This window comes from Oncorhynchus keta, chromosome 23 (genome assembly GCF_023373465.1).
Source record: "Oncorhynchus keta strain PuntledgeMale-10-30-2019 chromosome 23, Oket_V2, whole genome shotgun sequence".
In the NCBI taxonomy this organism is placed as follows: domain Eukaryota; kingdom Metazoa; phylum Chordata; class Actinopteri; order Salmoniformes; family Salmonidae; genus Oncorhynchus; species Oncorhynchus keta.
The window spans coordinates 25,224,074-25,246,160 of NC_068443.1; the positions used below are offsets into that span (position 1 = coordinate 25,224,074).

At 43.2% G+C, this 22,087-nt stretch overlaps 1 protein-coding gene across 2 annotated transcripts in view; it reads left to right on the forward strand.

Moving 5' to 3' along the window:
- The window catches only part of LOC118402047 (TGF-beta receptor type-1-like), a 53,827-nt gene that overhangs the window by 25,633 nt on the left and 6,107 nt on the right, over positions 1-22,087 (forward strand). Inside the window, exons 2-9 of one of the 2 annotated variants that reach the window (XM_035799896.2) lie at positions 1,972-2,033; positions 9,681-9,935; positions 11,322-11,558; positions 13,237-13,467; positions 13,824-13,991; positions 14,206-14,362; positions 17,778-17,902; positions 18,993-19,123. In XM_035799896.2, the coding sequence (XP_035655789.2) occupies positions 1,972-2,033; positions 9,681-9,935; positions 11,322-11,558; positions 13,237-13,467; positions 13,824-13,991; positions 14,206-14,362; positions 17,778-17,902; positions 18,993-19,123 (1,366 nt within the window). The remainder of the gene's footprint in view (positions 1-1,971; positions 2,034-9,680; positions 9,936-11,321; positions 11,559-13,236; positions 13,468-13,823; positions 13,992-14,205; positions 14,363-17,777; positions 17,903-18,992; positions 19,124-22,087) is intronic. The other variant, XM_035799897.2, reaches the window with a different exon arrangement.

Below are 22,087 nucleotides of genomic sequence, written 5' to 3' on the forward strand. Positions count from 1 at the left end.
TAGGACTGCCGGAGTGTTAAGCATGTCCAGTTTAGGTCACCTAACAGAACAAACTCTGAAGATTGATGGGGGGCAATCAATTCACATATGGTGTACAGGGCACAGCTGGGGGCTGAGGGGGGCCTATAACTGGTGACAACAGGGAGACTTATTTCTGGAAAGATTCATTTTTAAAAGTAGAAGCTCAAACTGTTTGGGCATAGTCCTGGAAAGTAAGCCTGCAAAGTTCTGTCAATCTCTGCAGTAGCTTGCAACTCCTCCCCCTTTTGGCAGTTCTATCTTGACGGAAAATGTTGTAGTTGGGGATGGAAATATCAGAATTTTTGGTGGCCTTCCTAAGCCAGACACGGCAAGGACATCAGGGTTGGTGGACTGCTAAAGAAGTGAGTAAAACAAACTTAGGGAGGAGGCTTCTGATGTTAACATGCATGAACCCAAGGCTTTTACGGTTACAGAAGTCAATAAAAGAGAGCACCTGGGGACACGCAGGGCCTGGGTTAACCTCCACATCACCCGAGTAACAGAGGGAGGAGTAGGATGAGGGTATGGATAAAGGCTATCAAAACTGGTCGTCTAATGCGTTGGGGACAGAGAATAAAAGTAGCAGATTTCTGGGCGTGGTAGGATAGATTCAGGACATAATGTACAGACGGGTATGGTAGGGTGCAGGTACAGTGGAGGTAAACCTAGGCATTGAGTGACGATAAGAGAGGTTGCATCTCTGGATGCACTAGTTATGCTGGGTGAGGTCACCACGTGTGGGAGATGGGACAAAAGAGGTATCTGAGGCATGTTGAGTGGAACTAGGGGCTCCGCAGTACACTAAAACAATGATAACTATCCTAAACAACAGTATACAACGCATATTGACATTAGAGAGAGGCATAAAGCAATCACAGGTGTTGATTGGGAGAGCTAGCTAAGACAATGGGTACGACAACAACAGCTAATCAGCTAAGACAACAACAACAGGTAAAATGGCGATAAATTGGCAGAGAGGGTCAGTTAACTACACACAGGGCCTGAGTTTGAGGCTGGGGCCGACAGAAAACAAAAATAAACTAAATGTATTACCGTGACTAGCCAAGTGATCATAAGGTCCAGTGAACAGCAATAGATGAAACAGGGAAGCCGCTGGGTAGTTTTTACTACACTAGCAAGCGAATGACACAGCGTTGAAAAAAAAAGAGTTAGCAGGCCGGGGCTAGTAGAAGCCTCTGCTCCGATGTCCGGCAAAGGCCGGTTGAGGGCACAACGAATGGAATTACGTCGGCAGACCAGTCGTGATGGAACGGTGGGGCTCCGTGTTGACAAAGGGTCCAGGCCAGTTGGCAAACTAGGTATTGTAGCCAGAGTAATTTAGTTTGCCAGCCGGGAGATGTGCCTGGCTCGCGGTTAACTGGTTCTAGCTTCGGGACATGAGCGTTAGCCACTATAGCCACCCGGTAGCAGCGATGATTCGATGCAAAGGTCCAGAACTTACGGCAAGAATCCAGTGGAGTAGTCGATTCTAGTCGTGTTAGTGAAGAGCTCAGCTGTGTAGCTGAGTGATCACTGAGCATGCCGGCAGGTGGACCTGGCTCAAAGCTAGCTTCAGGGCTGGGCCTCTCGGTGGCAGCTAGCTAGCTGTGAAGATCAGGGGTAATGGTCCAGGGCTTACGGCAGGACTCCGGTGTTGTAGTGGAGAAAACAGTCCGATACTGGCAGGCTGTCAAGTATTATCCAGGCTAAAAGCGGCTGGTGTCTGTGCAAAAGGTAAAGGCCGCTAGCAGTGGCAAACAATGACTAAATAGCTAGTAGCAGGTTAGCTCCTGATGGAGGTTCTGGCTATGAGGTTTAAAAATAGCAGATCCGTTTCACATTGGGTGAGGCGGGTTGCCGGAAGGTATGTTTAATTAAAAAATATATATGTATTAACAGCCTGCATCCGTCTTCGAGGTGGAACCTAAATGAGAATTTCTGCTCTGACAGGAATTGCTTGAAATTTGTGCGGCAACTTCCTCTGAAGGTGGGCCTTTTTAACTTCAAATTAGGTAAGTAGCATGAATCCAGTGGGTATTTGTTTTGCAGACTCTACCATCACGTGCACTACAAAAACACAGCTAAACAACAGTCTCTTGCTAGGTGTGCATTTTAATCTTAGATTTTTCCAGACCTCAGTGGTCATCTGATTGTGTAAACATTGTTGGGGACTTAGAACATCCAATTTTGTTGTTTTTCTATTATTATGAAATTATATACATGTTTTGTTACTTAACTGGAAAAAAATAAAACATAAAAAATAAAGATAATGTGGGCTATTTACTTCATTTATCTGTTTTAATAAAATACATCATTTGAATAACAAACCATGGTGGCAATTCATATCTTGCAGTAAAGCTGTAAATAAGACGTTGGTTTCAAGAGAAGACATGTTAAAGGTTTAAAGGCTGTCTACTTTTTTTTTTTTGGGGGGCTACTCTATGTACTTGTGGAAAACACTAAGCCATGACTACAATATAGTATATACATATAAAGTGGTAAAACAGTTTATTAAAGAGATGAGTGTTCAATGACTGTGTATAGTGCCTTGACCCATGTCATCCAAAAATTATACTTTTGAATAATCTGTCCATAGAACATTCTTTCAAGAGTCTTGATGTTCTTCCAGGTGCTTTTAGGTAAACTTGAGTCAACTTTTTGGATGACATGGGTCCCCTCATGCCAATAGTCAAGCATGATGGTGTTAGTGTGATGGTGTGGGGATGCTTTGCTGCCTCAGGACCTGGATGACTTGCCTTAATAAAAGGAACCATGAATTCTGCTCTGCATCAGAGAATTCTACAGGAGAATGTCAGGCCGTCCGTCTGTGAGCTGAACCTGAAGCGCAGCTGGGTCATGCAGCAAGACAATAATCCAAAACACACAATCAAGTCTACATGAAATTGCCTAAAAAGCAACACATTTCACGTTTTGGAATGGCCTAGTCAAAGTCCTGACCTAATTCCAATTGAGATGTTGTGGCATTTCATGCTTGAAAACCCACAAATGTCGCTGAGTTAAAGCAGTTCTGCATGCAAGAGTCGGCCAAAATTCCTCCATAGTCATTGCAGCTCCCAAGTGGCGCAGCGGTCTAAGTAACTGCATCTGAGTGCTAGAGGCTTCACTACAGACCCTGGTTTGAATCCAGGCTGTATCACAACCGGCCGTGTTTGGGAGTCCCATAGGGCGGTGCGTAATTGGCCCAGCATCGTTAGGGTTTGGCCGTAGTAGGCCATCATTGTAAATAAGAATTAGTTCTTAACTGGCTTGCCTAGTTCAGTAAAGGTTTAAAAAAAAATTAAAAAGGGGCACAACCAGTTATTGAGTGTAAGGGGGTAATTGCTTTTTCACACAGGGTGTTGCTCAACTTCTGTTAATTTAGTAAATAAAATGGGTTATTTGTAAACTCAAGTTCCCTTTTTCTAATATTAGGTTTTGGTTGAAGATCTGATTCAGTATCAAAAATATGCAAAAATAGAGACAATCACAAAGGGGGCAAATACTTTTTCACGGCACTGTACATAGGACAGCAGTCTCTAAGGTGCAAGGTAGAGTATCTGGTGGTATCTGGCTAGTGTCCTTAGTGTGTCTGTTGTCCACTGTTTAGGGCCCCTGAAGTGTTCTCTTGGACCTTAGAGAAGCCTTTTCCAACAAGGCCAATGACTATTAAAACCTTTTGTGACTAGGGGGCAGTATTTTCATTTTTTCAAAAATAACGTTCCTGTAGTAAACAGGATATTTTGTCAGGACAAGATGCTAGAATATGCATATAATTGACAGCGTAGGATAGAAAACACTCTAAAGTTTCCAAAACTGTAAAAATATTGTCTGTGAGTATAACAGAACTGATATTGCAGGCGAAAACCTGAGAAAAATCCAATCCGGAAGTGCTTCATGTTTTGAAAGCGCTTGCGTTCCAATGCGTCCCTATTGAGCAGTGAATGGGCTATCAACCAGATTACTTTTTCTCCGTATTTCCCAAGGTGTCTACAGCATTGTGACGTAGTTTTGCTCATTTATGTTGAAGAATACCCGTAAGCGGCAACTTTGCGCAAGTGGTCACATGATGCTCCCAGAGTGATTCTCGCGTAAAATACAGAGGTAGCCATTATTCCAATCCGTCCTACTGAAAAACCAATTGTCCCGGTGGATATATTATTGAATAGATATTTGAAAAACACCTTGAGGATTGATTATAAACAACGTTTGCCATGTTTCTGTCGATATTATGGAGCCAATTTGGAATATTTTTCGGCGTTTTCGTGACTGCAATTTCCGGGCGATTTCTCAGCCAAACGTGAAGAACAAACGGAGCTATTTCTCCTACAAGAATAATATTTTTGGAAAAAAGGAACATTGGCTATCTAACTGGGAGTCTCGTGAGTGAAAACATCCGAAGCCCATCAAAGGTAAACAATTTAATTTGATTGCTTTTCTGATTTCCGTGACCAAGTTACTTGCTGCTAGCTGGACAAAATGCTATGCTAGGCTATCGATAAACTTACACAAATGCTTGTCTAGCTTTGGCTGTAAAGCATATTTTGAACATCTGCGATGACAGGGTGATTAACAAAAGGCTAAGCTGTGTCTCAATATATTTCACTTGTGATTTTCATGAATAGGAATATTTTCTAGGAATATTTATGTCCGTTGCGTTATGCTAATTAGTGTCAGTCGATGATTATGCTCCCTCATGCGGGATGGGGAGTCACTAGAGGTAGAGCTGCTGCAGCAACAGGGCCCTTGGCTCTACAGGCCCTACCTCACCCCTCAGCTGGTGGAGACGTCTCGCATACCTTTCCTTTCACTTCCGCTCTCTTACCGCTCCCCACTCCATAATTTCCTCTGGCTGTGTGCTTAGACCCAGGCATTTCCATCTGTCTCTCTGTGCTCCAACCTGCTGCTGCTCGCAATCAATTTTCTTTTCTCTCTTAAAGCCTTTTAGTGATTCCATATGAAACCAGGACAACAAAAAAATACTATGATTTTGAGGATTTTCACAAAATTGTATCCATAGGATGGAAATAGTTATCAAAGTTTGCATATTTATAGTTGGCATATTTATATTTTTGGCCTTACCCAGGCTTCCTTTTTAAAGCTGCAATATATAACTTTTAGGGTGACCTGACCAAATTTGCTTAGAAATGTGAATTATAGATCTGTAATTCTCATTGAAAGCAACTCTAAGAAGTTGTAGATCTGTTCTATGTGCAATATTTATTTCTACACTTCCATTGCTGAATTTTTGTTTTTGCATCTTCTACTTTCTGTTTTGTACACCAGCTTAAAACAACTGGAAGTTCAATTTTTTTCACTTATGGAAAATATATTTCACAGCGTTTTACAATTATTCTTTACATTATACTCGCTTGTTTTGTCACAAACTGAAATTAAGCAAACTGTTAGAATTTTAGCAACAAGGAAATGGCAGAGCAATTTCTGCACACATATACACACACATTTTTTCTGTATGAAATGGGATGTAACAAAAACATGTGCAGATATTCCAACCTGGAACTTTGATATGACTGTGGATGTATAAGATAAAAACAATTTTGATTTGGCATATTTTGTTTTTCATGTTTCTATTTTGCTATATTCATAAATGTAATGTAAAATATTTTGTTTTACTGATCTCAAACGGGACCATGCAGTAATATGGCACATATGAGCTTTTTAGCACCTACAGATGAAGCATTATGGAGTCTTACAGGAGGCCTGGGTAAGTCCAAAATGTCATAAATATGCCAACTTTGATGAATTATTTCTCTATTATGATTTTAGGTATGTCAACAATTCTTCCTCCAAAGGACCATTCTATGGATCCAATTGTGGGAAGAAAATGTGTCCTTGTTTTGTATGGAATTATTTTTTAGTGATAAAAGCAGGCAGTGGATGAATTGGGTTGTCATTTTTTGAGGAATCCTGCTGGTATTGGGTTTTGTTCATTGTGTGTTTTGGAGTTAAATCATTTTTAGTGATGCTGAGTTGTAGTGATTATCCTGTCCCAGTGAAGCTGTCAATCATCCTTCTCTATAGATTTTGGAAGATTCTGTTCCCGCCTATTGGCAGGCCTTGCTCTCTCTGGCTTGGGGGCAGGGTAGTGGGTGCCGGGCGTTGCCAGTGGTGCTGTCTGATACTGTTAGGCCTTATGGCCGTCTGTCTGTCAGTCATCCTGCTCCCAAGCCATGTCACGCCACCCACAGCCTCAGGTATGCCTGCAGAATATGAGGGGAGCAGGAGAGCAATTGTAAGACCATCAAGGCTGCAGGTGCCTGAGGGGAAAGGAACAGGCAATCATCCACTCCTCTCATTCCCTTTAGCTCTGATCTCTCTCCGGTTTCTTCTGCTGATCACAGTATTACAACGACCATACTGATGAGCTTTTCCAATGCTCTGTTTCCTGTGAGACCACCTCGAGAACCGTTGTTTCTTTGTCCTCCTGTTCTTTATTTATTGTCTTGGCTCTATTCTGCTGTAGCCTCCCCTGTAACCTGTACACATCCCCATGTACAGTGTGTCCAGTAGACGTTTTCTCTCCGTCTGCTGGTCTCTAGATTGTAAAAGTGTAGTTCTACCTTGGGTTTCTTTTCATTCCACCATTGAGATATAAATAGGGTGTTCTTATTCTATGGTTTCTATGATGATTGGATGGCACAGTGGGGGCTTCAGTTCTATGCCATTCGGTTATATGGAGCAACTCACTCTGTCTGCCAAGCCCACTGTCTGACTGTTACATATGTGAATCTCCAATACCAGCTACCTTTTTGTAAACAGTAGGAAAGATGGGATACTTTGAAGCTAGAAAGCAGCTCCGTAAAGATATTTTGATGCTAGTCACCTTTTTCTGATCTTTTGGTGCTTTTCAGCTGCTTGCTTTGAAGTGTAACTCGTTTTGATCAGCGCTGACATCAGGGGTGTCAAAACATTAGCGGTGCCTTTCCATCTATTGATTGGCCAGCCAGGTTTAAGCTCCTGTCACTGCTGATAGAGAATTGATTGGCCAGAAATACAGATAGAGGACAAGCCGTGGGAGAGAATGAGTTTTTGACTGATTTGTCTAATAACCCCTAGAGATTGGGTAAGTAAGGTGGTTGTGGGGGAGTGAAAGAACCAAGGCAAGGAGTGCAGAGTGGAAGGAAGGAGTTTGAGGAAGGAAGGAGAAGCTGGCTGGTGATTACAGTAAATGATGGTATGTGGAGAGGCCAGGCCATTCACGAATGAATTAGGCAAGCACTCTAGGCAGCGATACTTAGAGCGACTCAGAGTACCTGCCACCTCGTTCGTATCGGTCTCCTGGGGGCCTGCCTGTTCCAATGGACTGGTTGCATCCCAAATGGTACCATATTTCTCCATAGTCCACTACTTTTGACCAGGGCCCGTATGAGGGAATATCAAGCCATTTTAGGATGAAGTGGGACTCAGCGAGCCATGCTGGGTTCATCCTCATTCCTCACACCGCCCTGGATGTGTGATAATGATCACACCAATTTAGAGGCTACATGGCATGTGTATGACATGCATGCAGGCCAAATCAAGCGGAGTTGGCTGTGCTGGATAAATTCTGTTGCATGCTCTAAGCCTGTGTTTCAATTAGATGTTGAAGGCTATGCGTGATCCTCAGAAAGCTCCTTTGTTAAATAGTTGAAGGTCTAGTACAGAACCCAGTATTTATTGAAACCCAACTCCCCTGTGAATCTCTTTCATATAACGGCACAATGTTAAGCGTTTGATAAATGGATCGAAAAAAGCAATTTTGAAGAAAAAAACGACTTATCCTAACTTTTCTCTTTTGGGCTTGGAGATTTAGGTCGATACTTCTGTTTTTATGTTTTCAGCAGTCTCTGCCAAGCAGATGGAGAGAGTAGTAGATAGATGGATGCTTCAGTCAGTGCTACAGGATAAATGATTAGACTGCCCCTGCCAATTTTCTCTCACAAACAACTCTCCTCTCCTGACTCTCTCTGCAGTACTCCTGCCATTACAGCTCCCTCTCAAGTCCCTACCCCAGATCCTCTCTCTAAGAATGCAGCAGAGTTCATTTACGGATAGTGTTCCTTTAATGGCCTCCCTCCCTGGGCTCGTTTCAAGCCAGAGGTCTAGAGGTCCGTCTAGACTTCCTGCTGTCCCACACTGCTTTAATTGTAGCCTGTGGTTTGGTGAGAGGCCGTTCTAGGTTGGGCATCCAGTGTGTGTGTCTGTATATTTTGTGCGTGCCTTTGCGGTGTGTGTAGTGTGTCTAGCCTACACAGTAAATTTGCAAGTGTCAGTCTTGGTTTTAAGATACAGTAAGTGTTCTGAGTGATTCTAGTGGGGTTAACACCAGTGATTTACACGTTATTTGAATCCCAGTGGAATCATCTCTGCGTGGGTGTTACTCGACTGTGTTGAGTTAATTTCCGTTAACTCTTTGACTATATATATTATGCATTTAATTATAGCCAGCATATTGTGACTTGCAGGTCTGGTGTGGCTCATTCAAACACATTCACTTGGGCAGAATTTTTTGAACGCAACCACCATCATGTCTCTGTCACTATCAAATACAGTTATGGGTTACACAGTTATCGCTCACATTCATTCAAAACATTCATTCAAAAGGCATACTGGGAAATACGCAAATAAGCCCCCAAAAAAAAAGAAACTAACACTAAATATGTTTTGGCCTAACACTGTGTATGTAACAAGTGTACCAGCATCAACTTTAATAGCCATGGTGTTAGGGACCAACACTATAGTAGGGTTGTTAGTTTGTCAACACTTTGTAAAGTGTTAGTTTAACACTATTTTGGTGGTTCATATATAATTTCTAAGAAAGTGTTACATTTTAACACTGTGGATGTTAAGATTCTGATCTCAAATTTGCTGTGTATGTAAGATCACAGGAGCTGAGTCACTTGCTGCAGGCTGGGTGTAGTGCTAGGCCCACTACATCTGGCTTGTGTTGGCTGCAGCTCTGCATGATGGCACGTTTGTGCACATCTATACACACCCCTCTCCCAGCTATCCCTGTGTAACCTGAGCTATGGGGCCAAAGGCTGACCAATAACAACTCTCTAGTCTGGATTCTCCTGTTGCTGTGAAGGCATTAGCAAGTCTTTCCTTCTACTTAAGGGTCACACACAACGCACAGAATTTTGATCTAGCCTTCATCTGCCGATTGTTCAGTGTTTTAGTGACACCCCTCTGTAGACGTCTGACTGATGCCATTTTTCACCTGATTCTACATGTAAAATTGTTGCTCACTCGCCTCACAAATTATGTTCAGAAGACCTGAGGTGCTAATTCCTCTCGGCCAGAAACCACTATTGGTGTGCCTGAGCCCTTACTGTGTTCTATGGTGTCTTCAGTTGCAACCCACTATCAACCACATTGTGTACTGACAAACCACATCCGCTCTTATCACATTTATCCTGCAATTACTGCTCTGAAAAAACATCCCTACCTGTTGTGCACTAAGAGTGACAATTTTCATATGACATAACTGGTGTATATTCCAGACATATTGAAAAATGTTAATGTGTTGACTTGGCTATGCGTTTCTTTTTTATCAGATGTACTTCTTCCTTTTATCAGAACAAGAACTTCTTTCTTTTTACCAGATTTTGTTTCTATATTCTGTATATTCACTAAAACCCATCCCCTTTCTCCTCTCTCAGCGTTGCAGTGCGACTGCCAGTGGTGTAGTAACAGTACCTGCTACACGGATGGCCTGTGCTTTGTGTCCTTTGTCAAGTCGGGCAGTAAGATGGTGGCACAGGGGAGCAGGTGTTTACTGGAAGCAGACCTCATCCCTAAAGACAGGCCGTTCTTCTGCGCCCCTTCCAAGAAGGAGAACACTGGTGTTGTCCCTGTCTGCTGCAACAGAGACATGTGTAACAAAGACCTCAACCCAGAAGACTACTCAGAGACATGTAAGTGTCTGATATATCTCGGGTCTCTATCATCTTTCACATGCATGCCATGTCCTAAATTGGCTACTAGCTCATAGGCAATTACCTAATGTGCAGTGCATCTGTGTAGATCTGAAAGGAGGAAGTCATGATATGAAAATGTTGCCCATCATATTACCATATACTTTCCTAATCATTTCAGATGTACAAAAAATGTTTTGGGGGTAGGTGCTAGGTGTATATATGTGGTATTGGGTGACTCAATCTAAACAGCGAAGCAGAGAACTGATGGCGAGACAATATATTTCTAAAGCATGTTTGATCCTCCATTCACTATTCTACAATGTCTCCTGCACAAAGCATTCCCTGTACTTTCAAGGACCATGGACCTTGAAAATATGTCACAGAATTGTCTGTGTTACTGTGTGTGTGCGCGCTCTGCATAAGTACAATTGAATCTTTCCCCCATTCTGCTCCTCTTTCAGTTTCTGTCACCTGCTTTTTGAAATATGAACCCATACATACAGGCCACAGGCCCAAGTCATTTTTCAGCTCTGATTTATTGGATGTTAGGTCATTTTTATAAGAACAGGAGGTGATTGTTATTGATACTATTCTCCCAGCAACAACCCATGTTTCTTCATGAGTTATTTACTTTCTCCCCGCAAGGCTCTTCCTGTTTCTTTTTATAGCACTCTCACTCATGCGGGAGAGTCACAATTACAATTTATAAACCCAGTATCCTGGACACGGACACATATTCCATTGAACACGCATTTTAGTTTAAGACAGTCTTAATCTGTGTTCAGGAAACTGGCACTATATGTCACTGAATATATCGGAAACAATGTCTCTGCTTGGACACGCAGTCTGTCGGGTTCTGCTCTTGTGGTCAGAAAGAAGCACCTCACTGCTCCCATTCTTGATCATGGGTCTGGAACTGCCTCCATGCTGTGCTTCTCAGTATGGTAGTCAGCAGATATCCTCTCTCACCATACTGTCATTCAGTAATAGCAAGGCCATTCTTAAGCCGTCCTCTGTGTGCAGCTGTGACTATTGGAAAGATTTGACAGGTGGCAGTCGCCAGGCAGTTGGATGATTTGAAAAGCTCCAGAAGGAACTTTTGATGCTTCATAATGGAATCCCACGACAGCTCTTATTCTGAGAGCTCAAAGTGTCTGACTTAAAGTTCCATTAATATTTGATCACCCTCAAGTTTCAGATCGCACTCCTCTGATTCTCAGCAAGTCAATTAGAGAAAGTCTAGCCAGTATCAGGAAATGCATTTCAATTTAAACCAGACTGTCTTCAAAGGAACTCTTATCAGTTCCTGCTTTTTTTTATCACTGTCCTATGCATGTGTGTTAGTATGGCACAACACTAACCCCAGTCTCGTGCCCCCTCCAGTCCCCACAGCCCGTACCCCTCCACTGAGCCCAGTGACCCTGGCGGCCGTCATCGCAGGGCCGGTGTGTATGCTGTGTTTCGTGCTGCTGCTGGTGTTCTATGTGTGCCACAGCCGCTCGATTATCCACCACCGCGTGCCCAACGAGGAAGACCCTGCCATGGACCACCCCTTCCTGGCTGACGGCCATACCCTCAAAAACCTCATCTACGACATGACCACCTCAGGCTCCGGATCAGGTGGGTTTTTTTTTTAATGCCATTTAGCAGACGCTTTTATCCAAAGCGACTTACAGTCATGTGTGCATACATTCTACGTATGGGTGGTCCCGGGGATCGAACCCACTACCCTGGCGTTACAAGCGCAATGCTCTACCAACTGAGCTACAGAAGGTTCTATGTACATTCATCACACCCTTTGGGAGATACGTTTTAAACAGATTGAGTTTAATGGAGGAGGTGTAGCATGCTCTACTATGGTACCGATAAAGCTTTGTACAAGATGTCCGGTTTTATCTTCGTACATATGTTCCTAAAAATTAACATAACGGTGTCCCTTCTCCCTACCAATGCAGTTTTCGCACCTCGGGGTGCTAGAATCTCCCTTCGGGTAGATTTACGTATATTCCATATATTTTAAGGTGGGATGCTATATCAGCCCAATGCACAAAGTCTGACTGTAGGCACTTTCAAATGACATTTACTGACAGGGTTATGTAAGTTGTTCTGAAAATGCCTAGAAGTTGTTTCTATAGAGCTGCAATACTGTCCGTGGGAACGCTTACAGTCTTCTCATACTAAATGGGTTGTAATAAAGAAGTTCTTCAATACTGTGGTTTTCTATGGAGCGGTCCGCAAGATGTAAATGAGAGCCAATAAGCTGCCGGAAATGTTCTTGGCTATGAATGTATCAGCGAATGATTGAGACCTGAGTGTTTCATCAGTAATACATCCGTTTAGCAGCCGGTGAGACTGGACCATCATTCAATCATGGAAACAGAATCGTATTAATCTAATTCAATCAGAAAAATAGAATTGTGGCCATCATTCCATAATGGCTTTAACATGAACTGGAGATGAAAAGTTATTCAGCAACTTGATATCAGCCTTCTATTGTTGGCGAGGTCGTGACAATATTTGGTTTTTCTCTGCCCTGGCACCAACTTACTGGTTATTCGCTCTGCTCATTGAGTTTAATGTCCAGGTTGAAGAGAAGGTCAAATAATGCAGACCACCCATGCACCTGGAACGTGGGCAGAAGTACGCTCTAGAACAGGGTTTCCCCAAACACCTCTCATGCCTCTCCCCCCAGGTGCACCTTTTGTTTTTTTTGCCTTAGCAATACACTGTTGATTCAGATAATCAAAGCTTGATGATGAGTTGGCTATTTAAATAATCTGTGTAGTAATAGGGGGGGAGGGGGAAACTGTCCTGCCCCCCCCCCCCCCTAGTACTGAGGGCTCTAGACTGTTTTATATACATGTACGGTATACCAGGTGAAACCAGACAGACAGAGGACCTCCAAGGTACAAAATGAGAGGATACTGTCAAAACAGACACTCTTCAGACAGTGATTCATTTGTTCTATTTTCCAAAGATATTTTGTTTGACGTCTTTGAAACAGAGAGTAGCGGCAGGTCTGACTGTTGAAGTCTTCCTACTGTACCTCTTGTCTGCCTCAGTGTTCTTCTGGACTTGTGCACACATTGGATCTGTCGACAGAAAGAGTCATTCCATTTTTGGATCCAATGGCCTGCTTTTAATCCGTGTCTTCAGTGTCTCTTCCACACAACCAATATCACAGTTGTTAGTTCCTCTCACCTTGCTGTATAGAACTGCTTTCAAACTTCTCCTAAAACCCTGGCCTCCTAATAACTGGGCTCCCTCTCCATACAACCCAACCCCCCCCCCCCCACAGGTCTGCCCCTATTGGTGCAGAGGACCATAGCCAGGACCATCATCCTGCAGGAGAGCATCGGAAAGGGGAGGTTCGGGGAGGTGTGGCGGGGCCGCTGGCGAGGAGAGGAGGTGGCCGTTAAGATCTTCTCATCCCGGGAGGAGCGCTCGTGGTTCCGTGAGGCCGAGATCTACCAGACAGTCATGCTTCGCCATGAAAACATCCTGGGCTTTATTGCCGCTGACAACAAAGGTCAGAGGAAATATTGGAACAGGGTAGTGTTCAGTAGGGTGAAACATTTTTGAAACAGAAACTTGTCCAATAAGAGCCCAGATTTTCATTTTCTGTAGGAAAATGTTTTGATAGTGTGCCCTACTGAACATGACTGTATTGATCCTATGTTCTATGACTAATGATGCTCTTAATTTGACAAGAAGTTGGAACTGTGTATTTGGGACCAAGATAGTATAGTCAGGATACTAGCAGGCAGCGTTTTATTGAGTTTCTCTGATGATCTGTTGTAAATGCAGGCATTGTGTAAAGTGTAGCTCACCTAACGTCTCTCTCTCACTCACTCTCTCACTGTTCTCTCTCTCCTTTCCTCTCAGATAACGGCACGTGGACCCAATTGTGGCTGGTATCAGATTACCATGAGCACGGCTCCCTTTTTGACTACCTGAACAGGTACACGGTGACAGTGGAGGGCATGATCAAGCTGTCCCTGTCCACCTCCAGCGGCCTGGCTCACCTGCACATGGAGATTGTTGGCACGCAAGGTGAGGAGGACCAATCAAAATGTGGCTCTTAATGTACTTCGTATAGCATATGTATCCACATAACATGTACATAGTTATGAAATGTAGTGGTTTTACTCTGCACTCAGATATTCCTTTCTCTGCATCGCTCTTCCTTTTCCTCTTCTCTCTCTCCTCCACTCGCTCTCGCGCTCTCTCTCCATTTACCCACTTCCCCCTGTTCTCCTCCACACAGGTAAACCTGCCATCGCCCACCGCGACCTGAAGTCTAAGAACATCCTGGTGAAGAAGAATGGTACTTGCTGCATCGCTGACCTGGGATTGGCTGTCCGGCATGACTCTGCCACTGACACCATCGACATCGCCCCCAATCACAGAGTTGGAACCAAGAGGTGACTGCATGCACGGCCAGAGAAACAAGTGTCTGCGATACACACAGAGGGAGAAACACACATACACTGTAAACACAGAAATGGACACACACACAGACAGATAAAGAGAGAGAAACCTCACGTAATGCGACAACTACTTAAGATTAGGTAGAACTCAATTAGGTTACATTATTTTGCTCGGGTCCCTTAATCCACACGGCTGTGTATGCCCTCATTGGAGTGCTGTCAGTATTGAGTCTGTCTTGGGCTGAGGCTCAGGGAAAATGACATCTGAGTCATTGGGCCTGTTGACATTGGATGCCTGTGAGTGATAGAGAGAGCGGAGGAGTGATGACGAGAGAGACTGCTGAGTAGATACAGCGTTATCTCTGAAATCTTAATCCGCTCAGTGGAAGGAGCGTGTTGGCAAAGTATCGCTATCTGATCTGATTGATCCATTACACTTCTCGGGTAACAGTGTAAAACATGGTTAAAACGATCATTTTGATATCATGAATGGTGAATTCTTGCATCCATAGCTCGGTCTATGAATTTGAGTGATTCAATTTCTCCAGCCACCTTCCTCAGCTGTTTACTGAACCAGGGGTGAGACCCTTTGTTATTGTTTATACTGCTGATTACCGCTTTAAGGTATCGCCTGCATTACTTTTATTTGCGTGAGTAACGCCATTTATCACTAATGTTCATTGTTTACAGTTTAAGTCGGAAGTTTACATACACTTAGGTTGGAGTCATTAAAACTAGTTTTTCAACCACTCCACAAATGTATTGTTAACAAACTATAGTTTTGGCAAGACAGTTAAGACATCTACTTTGTGCATGACACAAGTCATTTTTTCAACAATTGTTAAGACAGTTTATTTCACTTATAATTCACTGGATCACAATTCCAGTGAGTCATAAGTTTGTATACACTAAGTTGACTGTGCCTTTAAACAGCTTGGAAAATTCCAGAAAATTATGTCATGGCTTTAGAAGCTTCTGATAGGCTAATTGACATCATTTGAGTCAATTGGAGGTGTACTTGTGGATGTATTTCAAGGCCTACCTTCCAACCCAGTGCCTCTTTGTGTGACATCATGGGAAAATCAAAAGAAATCAGCCAAGACCTCAGAAAACAAATTGTAGACCTCCACAAGTCTGTTTCATCCTTGGGAGAAATTTCCAAATGCCTGATGGTACCAAGTTCATCTGTAAAAAAATTGTATGCAAGTATAAACACCATCGGACCAAGCAGCCCTCATACCGCTCAGGAAGGAAATGTGTTCTGTCTCCTAGAAATTAATGTACTTTGGTGCGAAAAGTGCAAATCAATCCCAGAACAACAGCAAAGGACCTTGTGAAGATGCTGGAGGAAACGGGTAGAAAAGTATCTATATCCACAGTAAAACAAGTCTAATATCGACAAACTGAAAGGCCGCTCAGCAAGCAAGAAGCCACTGCTTCAAAACCGCCCTAAAAAAGGCCAGACTACGGTTTGCAACTGCACATGGGGGCAAAGATCGTACTTTTTGGAGAAATGTCCTCCGGTCTGATGAAACAAAAATAGAACTGTTTGGCTATAATGACCATTGTTATGTTAGGATGAAAAATGGGGAGGCTTGCAAGCCGAAGAACACCATCCCAAACGTTAAGCACGGGGGTGGCAGCATCATGTTTTGGGGGTTCTTTGCTGCAGGAGGGACTGGTGCACTTCACAAAATAGATGGCATCATGAGGGATGAAAATGATGTGGATATATTGAATCAACATCTCAAGACATCAATCAGGAAGTTAAAGCTTGGCTGCAAATGGGTCTTCTAAATGGACATTGACCACAAGCATACTTTCAAAGTTGTGGAAAAATGGCTTAAGGACAACAACATCAAGGTATTGGAGTGGCCATCACAAAGCCCTGACCTCAATCCCATAGAAAATTTGATGGCAGAACTGAAAAAGCTTGTGCGAGCAAGGAGGCCTACAAACTTGACTCAGTTACACCAGCTCTGTCAGGAGGAATGGACCAAAATTCATCCAACTTATTGTGGGATGCTTGTGGAAGGCTACTTGAAATGTTTGACCCAAGTGAAACAATTTAAAGGCAATGCTCCCAAATACTAATTGAGTGTATGTAAACTTCTGACCCACTGGGAATGTGATGAAAGAAATAAAAATATAAAAGAAATAAAAGAAATAAGTAATTCCCTCTACTATTATTCTGACATTTCACATTCTTAAAATAAAGTGGTGATCCTAACTGACCCAAAACAGGGAATTGTTACTGGGATTAAATGTCAGGAATTGTGAAAAACTAAGTTTAAATGTATTTGGATAAGGTGCATGTAAACTTCCGACTTCAACTGTAGGTATCTTAATTAAGAGGACAGTGTCCAGTGTCGTTCCCACAATGATATAAGGAATGGACAAGGATGTGTAAAAGAGTAGATGAGGATGTGAGAATGGTTACGTGTACAACGATGTGTCAGGCTCATGCTATACAGAGGGATGGAAGAAGGGGGTGTGAGGGGAAGTGTGAAAGAAAGACTGTCGTGTGAGGGAGGAAGGTTGAAGCTGAAGTGTTGCAGCGCGGGGCATGTCAGGCAGTGCTGGGGGGCTTGACTGGTCACAGCGCTCACCAGCAGGCACCAGCTAATCCGCTTCACTGATGCGGTCTTTCTGTGTGTGCTGTCAACCCCACTTTAACACACACACAAGCTCACACACACATGCACAAGCACACTCACACTGACGTGTGCAAACACACATTATGTTCTTCTTTCCTTGTGGAGACCTAAAATTACATTTCCGTTCAAAATCCTATTTTCCCTAACCCCAAAACTAACCCATAACCTAAACCTAACCTCTAAGCTTAAAATAGCCTTTGTCCTCATGGGGACATGGAAATGTTCCTTGTTTTACTATCCTTGTGGGGACGTTTGAGGATTTTAGGTCCCCACAAGGACAGAACCAACCCACACACACACACACACCGTCCCTTCCCCCCCATCTCACCACCACTGTCCCCTGGGGCCTCCAACAGCATTTTCACCCCACCAGGCGGCGCTGCAGTCACTGACAGTGTGCTAATGTGTCACCTGGCTTTGTATTCTTGCCACACTCTGCCCTTCCTGTCCTTTCATGTACACGGTGATAGACCGTGAACTCTAACCTACTACAGCCCCTCTCTCTCGCTCGGTCTTGCTCGCGCGCTCTATTTCTCTTGCACTATTTCTCGCTCTCCCGCTCTCTCTCTCTCCCGCTTTCTCTCTCCTGACAACACTGCAAGGCTCGCCTCGATCAGATCATCATGTAGTGAAGGATTGGACAATAGACTTGAGAGTGTACAGGGTCACTCAAGATACTCTGAGAATAATGAGATCATGTTGTCACTCTGTCTGAGAGGCTAAAGGGAACTGTCTGGTGAATGTCTCCTCAGGTACATGGCCCCTGAAGTCCTTGATGACTCCATAAACATGAAGCATTTTGAGTCATTCAAGCGGGCAGATATCTACGCCATGGGCCTGGTGTTTTGGGAGATCGCACGGAGATGCTCAATAGGAGGTGAGTTAACACTATGCTCCTTTTAGCTCCGAGTTGTTTTGGCCCCAAGGACCTTGGCTAATTCTGAAGCATCAAGTCCATTACACAGAGCAGCCAGCCACTGACACAAAAGGCTTTGGATCTGTGGGACTGTGACGTAGAAGTCCGTCACTGGCCGCGGGCAGCATTTGGTTCTTTAACGCACACACATATTCATCACTCCTCCCTGCGCCATTATAAGATAAGTTAACAATGTGGGTCGACACACAAATTAACTTCTGTCTTGGTGCATGCATTTTACACTTGTCAATGGTCATATTTGAGAGATACAATAATTATTATACTTATCAATGTTGTGGATGAGCGCATTGTTTGTTTGTTCTGTTCCTCTCTCTCCATCTCTGTAGCTTCCGGGTATGCTGGAAAAGGACCCGAGCTAAGGGAATTGGGTTGGCTTTATAGTGCCTGTCCCAAATGGCTCATTAATGCATATGGGCATATTGAAAGATATTGTCAGTAGTGATGTAATGTTGTAAATGTTATGTTGTGATATTGTTTAAAACCGTGTTGCAATGTATATCCTTTAGTATGTTTAGTTCATGGAAAATGTAGGTTTGTATTGTTAATTGATTAATTAATTAGGGTTAATTGTTCTGAGGGGAGGGGCTAGCCCTACAAAAGGAGCCTCTCTTTCAGTCATGGAGAGGGATTTTTGGATTGAGCTGTGGATGGGGCAGCATTGTTTTTAAGCTGTCCCATAAGGTAGACGTTGATGGCAGTACTGTTGTTTTTTGTTCCGGAATCACTTGTAAATAAACACCTTTGCACAGAAGAACTTTTGCGGCTCCGCCATCTTTTTATTTTGATAGAGGTTAGGTTATCCAGTTTAGCCTTCTGGCCTACTCTACGTGACAGGGACTCTGACTCTTCTCTCATCTGTCCCTTTAAGGCTTGGTGTCATCACATTTGTCATTCTCTGATATTTTCAACGTTTTCTGTCAGAAATGTATCGTAGATTGCCATTGGCCTGTGTTCTTAGATTGGCATTGGCCTTTGTTCTGTGTAAGCCTTTGTCTAAGCCAATCCTGTGTCTGTTGCCCCCCCCCCCCAGGTATCCACGAGGACTACCAGCTGCCCTACTATGACCTGGTCCAGCCAGACCCCTCGGTGGAGGAGATGAGGAGGGTGGTGTGTGACCAGAAACTACGGGCCAACATCCCCAACAGGTGGCAGAGCTGCGAGGTATGACACCATGCACTTCTTACCTTTAGGCACTGCCCTTAGGAATATCATGCATTTTGTTTCTCACTCCCTCTCTCTGTTTCTCGGTTGGTCTGTCTACCTCTGCTCTGTCTCCGTCTCTTGCTTTCTCCCCCTCTATCTTTCTCCATTGTTTTGTCTCTACTCTCCTTTCGGTCTCCTGCAAACAGCCTTCCCACTTCATCATCATTAGATCCACTCTCCCGCTCCTCTGTCTTTATTGATGCACTTTGTATTGCTGGAGAACAGACAATTAGATTACATCCAATTTGCAGTAATACAGCTTCCTAATCAAATCATCATCCCCTGCAAGGTTACAATGGCTGCTGCCAGAGCATCAGCATCCCAGGTCAGCTGTAAAGCAAACCACTGTATTGATGACCAAGCTTGTTAATATTAAATGGCCCATCAGTCTAGTCCATCAGTCTAACTGGCCCATCAGTCTGTTCTGTTCACTCTGTCTGCGGTTGGAGAAACAAGGCAGAAATTAGCGGTTTTAAATCACTCAAAGCTGATATGCTGAATTGACCCAAAGAGCACACCAGGGACACATTCAAAGAGATGAATAGGAGACTCATCTCTCTGCCCTTGTCTATGCTGCTCCTCACTTTAAATCTGGAGATGGACTGGTGTTCGTTCAGCAGTGCTGAGCTTTCTCTCTCTATCTCTAATGTTGCCAATGTTAAGTCATAAACATTTCCACAGCTCGGCTGCGTGGGTGTGAGCCGCCGGCATACATACATACACGTAGCAGCAGCCTTTAGTTAAGAGAATGAGTTTATCTGGATGTCTAGACAGGTCTGTTCCAGCCAGGGTCATGTTGTGTAGCTGTCTCCTCTAATAAGCAAAGCATTCACACAGACCGCTGGTTCTGAAGCGGAGCACATGTTCGTGACATCTCCACAATGAAACGCATTGTTGGTTCAGGAACTATGTTTATTATAAGATGCGGTAAAGACGTCAATGGAACAGAGACCGTGGGGATAGAAAGACGCCGGATTGGTGCACATGCAACCCTGAAAGTATTCAGACCCTTTGACTTCTTCCACATTTTGTTACGTTAAAGCCCTATTATGAAGTTGATAAATAAATATTTTTCCTCAGCAATCTACACACAATATCCCATAATGACGAAGCCAAAACAGATTTCTTTTTGACATTTGCAAATGTATTAAAAATAAAAAACAGATAACTTAAGTATTCAGACCCTTTGCTAGGAGACTCGTAATTGATCTCCGGTACATCCTGTTTCCATTGATCATCCTTAAGATGTTTCTACAACTTGATTGGAGTCCATCTGTTGTAAATTCAATTGATTGGACATGATTTGGAAAGGCACACACCTGTCTATATAAAGTCCCACAGTTGACAGTGCATGTCAGAGCAAAAACCAAGCCATGAGATCGAAGGAATTCTCTGTAGAGCTCTGAGACAGGATTGTGTCGAGACACAGATCTGGGAAAGGGAACCAAAAATATTCTGCCGCATTGAAGGTCCCAAAGAACACTCCCATCATTCTTAAAGGGAAGAAGTTTGGAACCACCAAGACTCTTCCTAGAGATGGCCTCCCATCTAAACTGAGCAAGCGGGGGAGAAGGGCCTTGGTCAGGGAGGTGACCAAGAACCTGACTGTCACACTCTGACAGAGCTCTGCAGTTCTTCTGTTTAGATAGGAGAACCTTACAGAAGGATAAACATCTCTGCAGCACTCCACCAATCAGGCCTTTATGGTAGTGGCCAGACGGACGCCACTCCTCAGTAAAAGGCACACGACAGCCCGCTTGGAGTTTGCCAAAAGGCACTGAAAGACTCACAGACCATGATAAACAAGATTCTCTGGTCTGTTGAAACCAAGATTGAACTCTTTGGCCTGAATGCCTAGCATCATGCTCTGGGGATGCTTTTCAGCGGCAGTGAGACTAGTCAGGATTGAGGCAAAGATGAAGGAAGCAAAGTACAGAAATATCCATGATGAAAACCTGCTCCAGAGTGCTCAGGACCTCAAACTGGGGTGACGGTTCACCTTCCAACAGGATAAACGACCCTAAGCACAGAGCCAATGTTTCTACTGTGCTTAAAGCTGCCCATTTAATAGTACATGCTCTAGCAATGTGAAATATGTTATTAGAAGAACAAGTGCTGGTTGAAGAATAATTCTAGTGTTTATTTAATTTAAAGATGTGTTTGTTTGAAACACTGCACTGTATCCCTGTTGACGTGCCATTGCAGAATAATTTGCGTGATGTGCGAGTTTTCAAGGAATATATATTGGTTGATAGGAATAACGTTGTTTATGATGTGTTGAAATTTCCATGGAAAATGATGCGTTTATGGTTTAAATTTATTTTGGGCTATTGCTTAGGCCTACTTAGGTGCTTATTTGGCCTTTTCCCGAGAGCGAGCAGGTTAGGCTTCTGCTGCAGTTTCAACAACATGCCTCTGAGTCTCTGTCACTGTTTATCTCTCTCACGCTCATGAGTTCTTGCACATCAACAGTGATTCTACTTCAAAGAATGACATTGTGACTTTGGTTGCAAAGGGAGGGTATATTACTGGGTATATATTCAGAAGTTTACCAGTAAACTACCAGCATTTTGGTATCTTCCAAGGATTTTATGAAATCTATCACAAGACATCTAGTGGTTGTTTGTTGTACAGGTAATTATCTCTGTCCGTCTGTGGCTTTATCACAGGTAAAATATATGAAATAATTAAACGTGATGAAAAACCTTAAACTATACATTTAGTAAAACTATACATTTAGTGAATACCATTTATGTTTAATATGATAGATTCCGCATGAAATATGCTTCATATTTTTAGACACTTATTAATTTTACGTTGTCAATATGTATTTGTCAATGTTTTGGTTTCAAACTGGTGGCAGTTGTGAAAATAGTTGGACAAGTTTCAGAGGTAAATGAAGATAATCCCATTGATAATGTT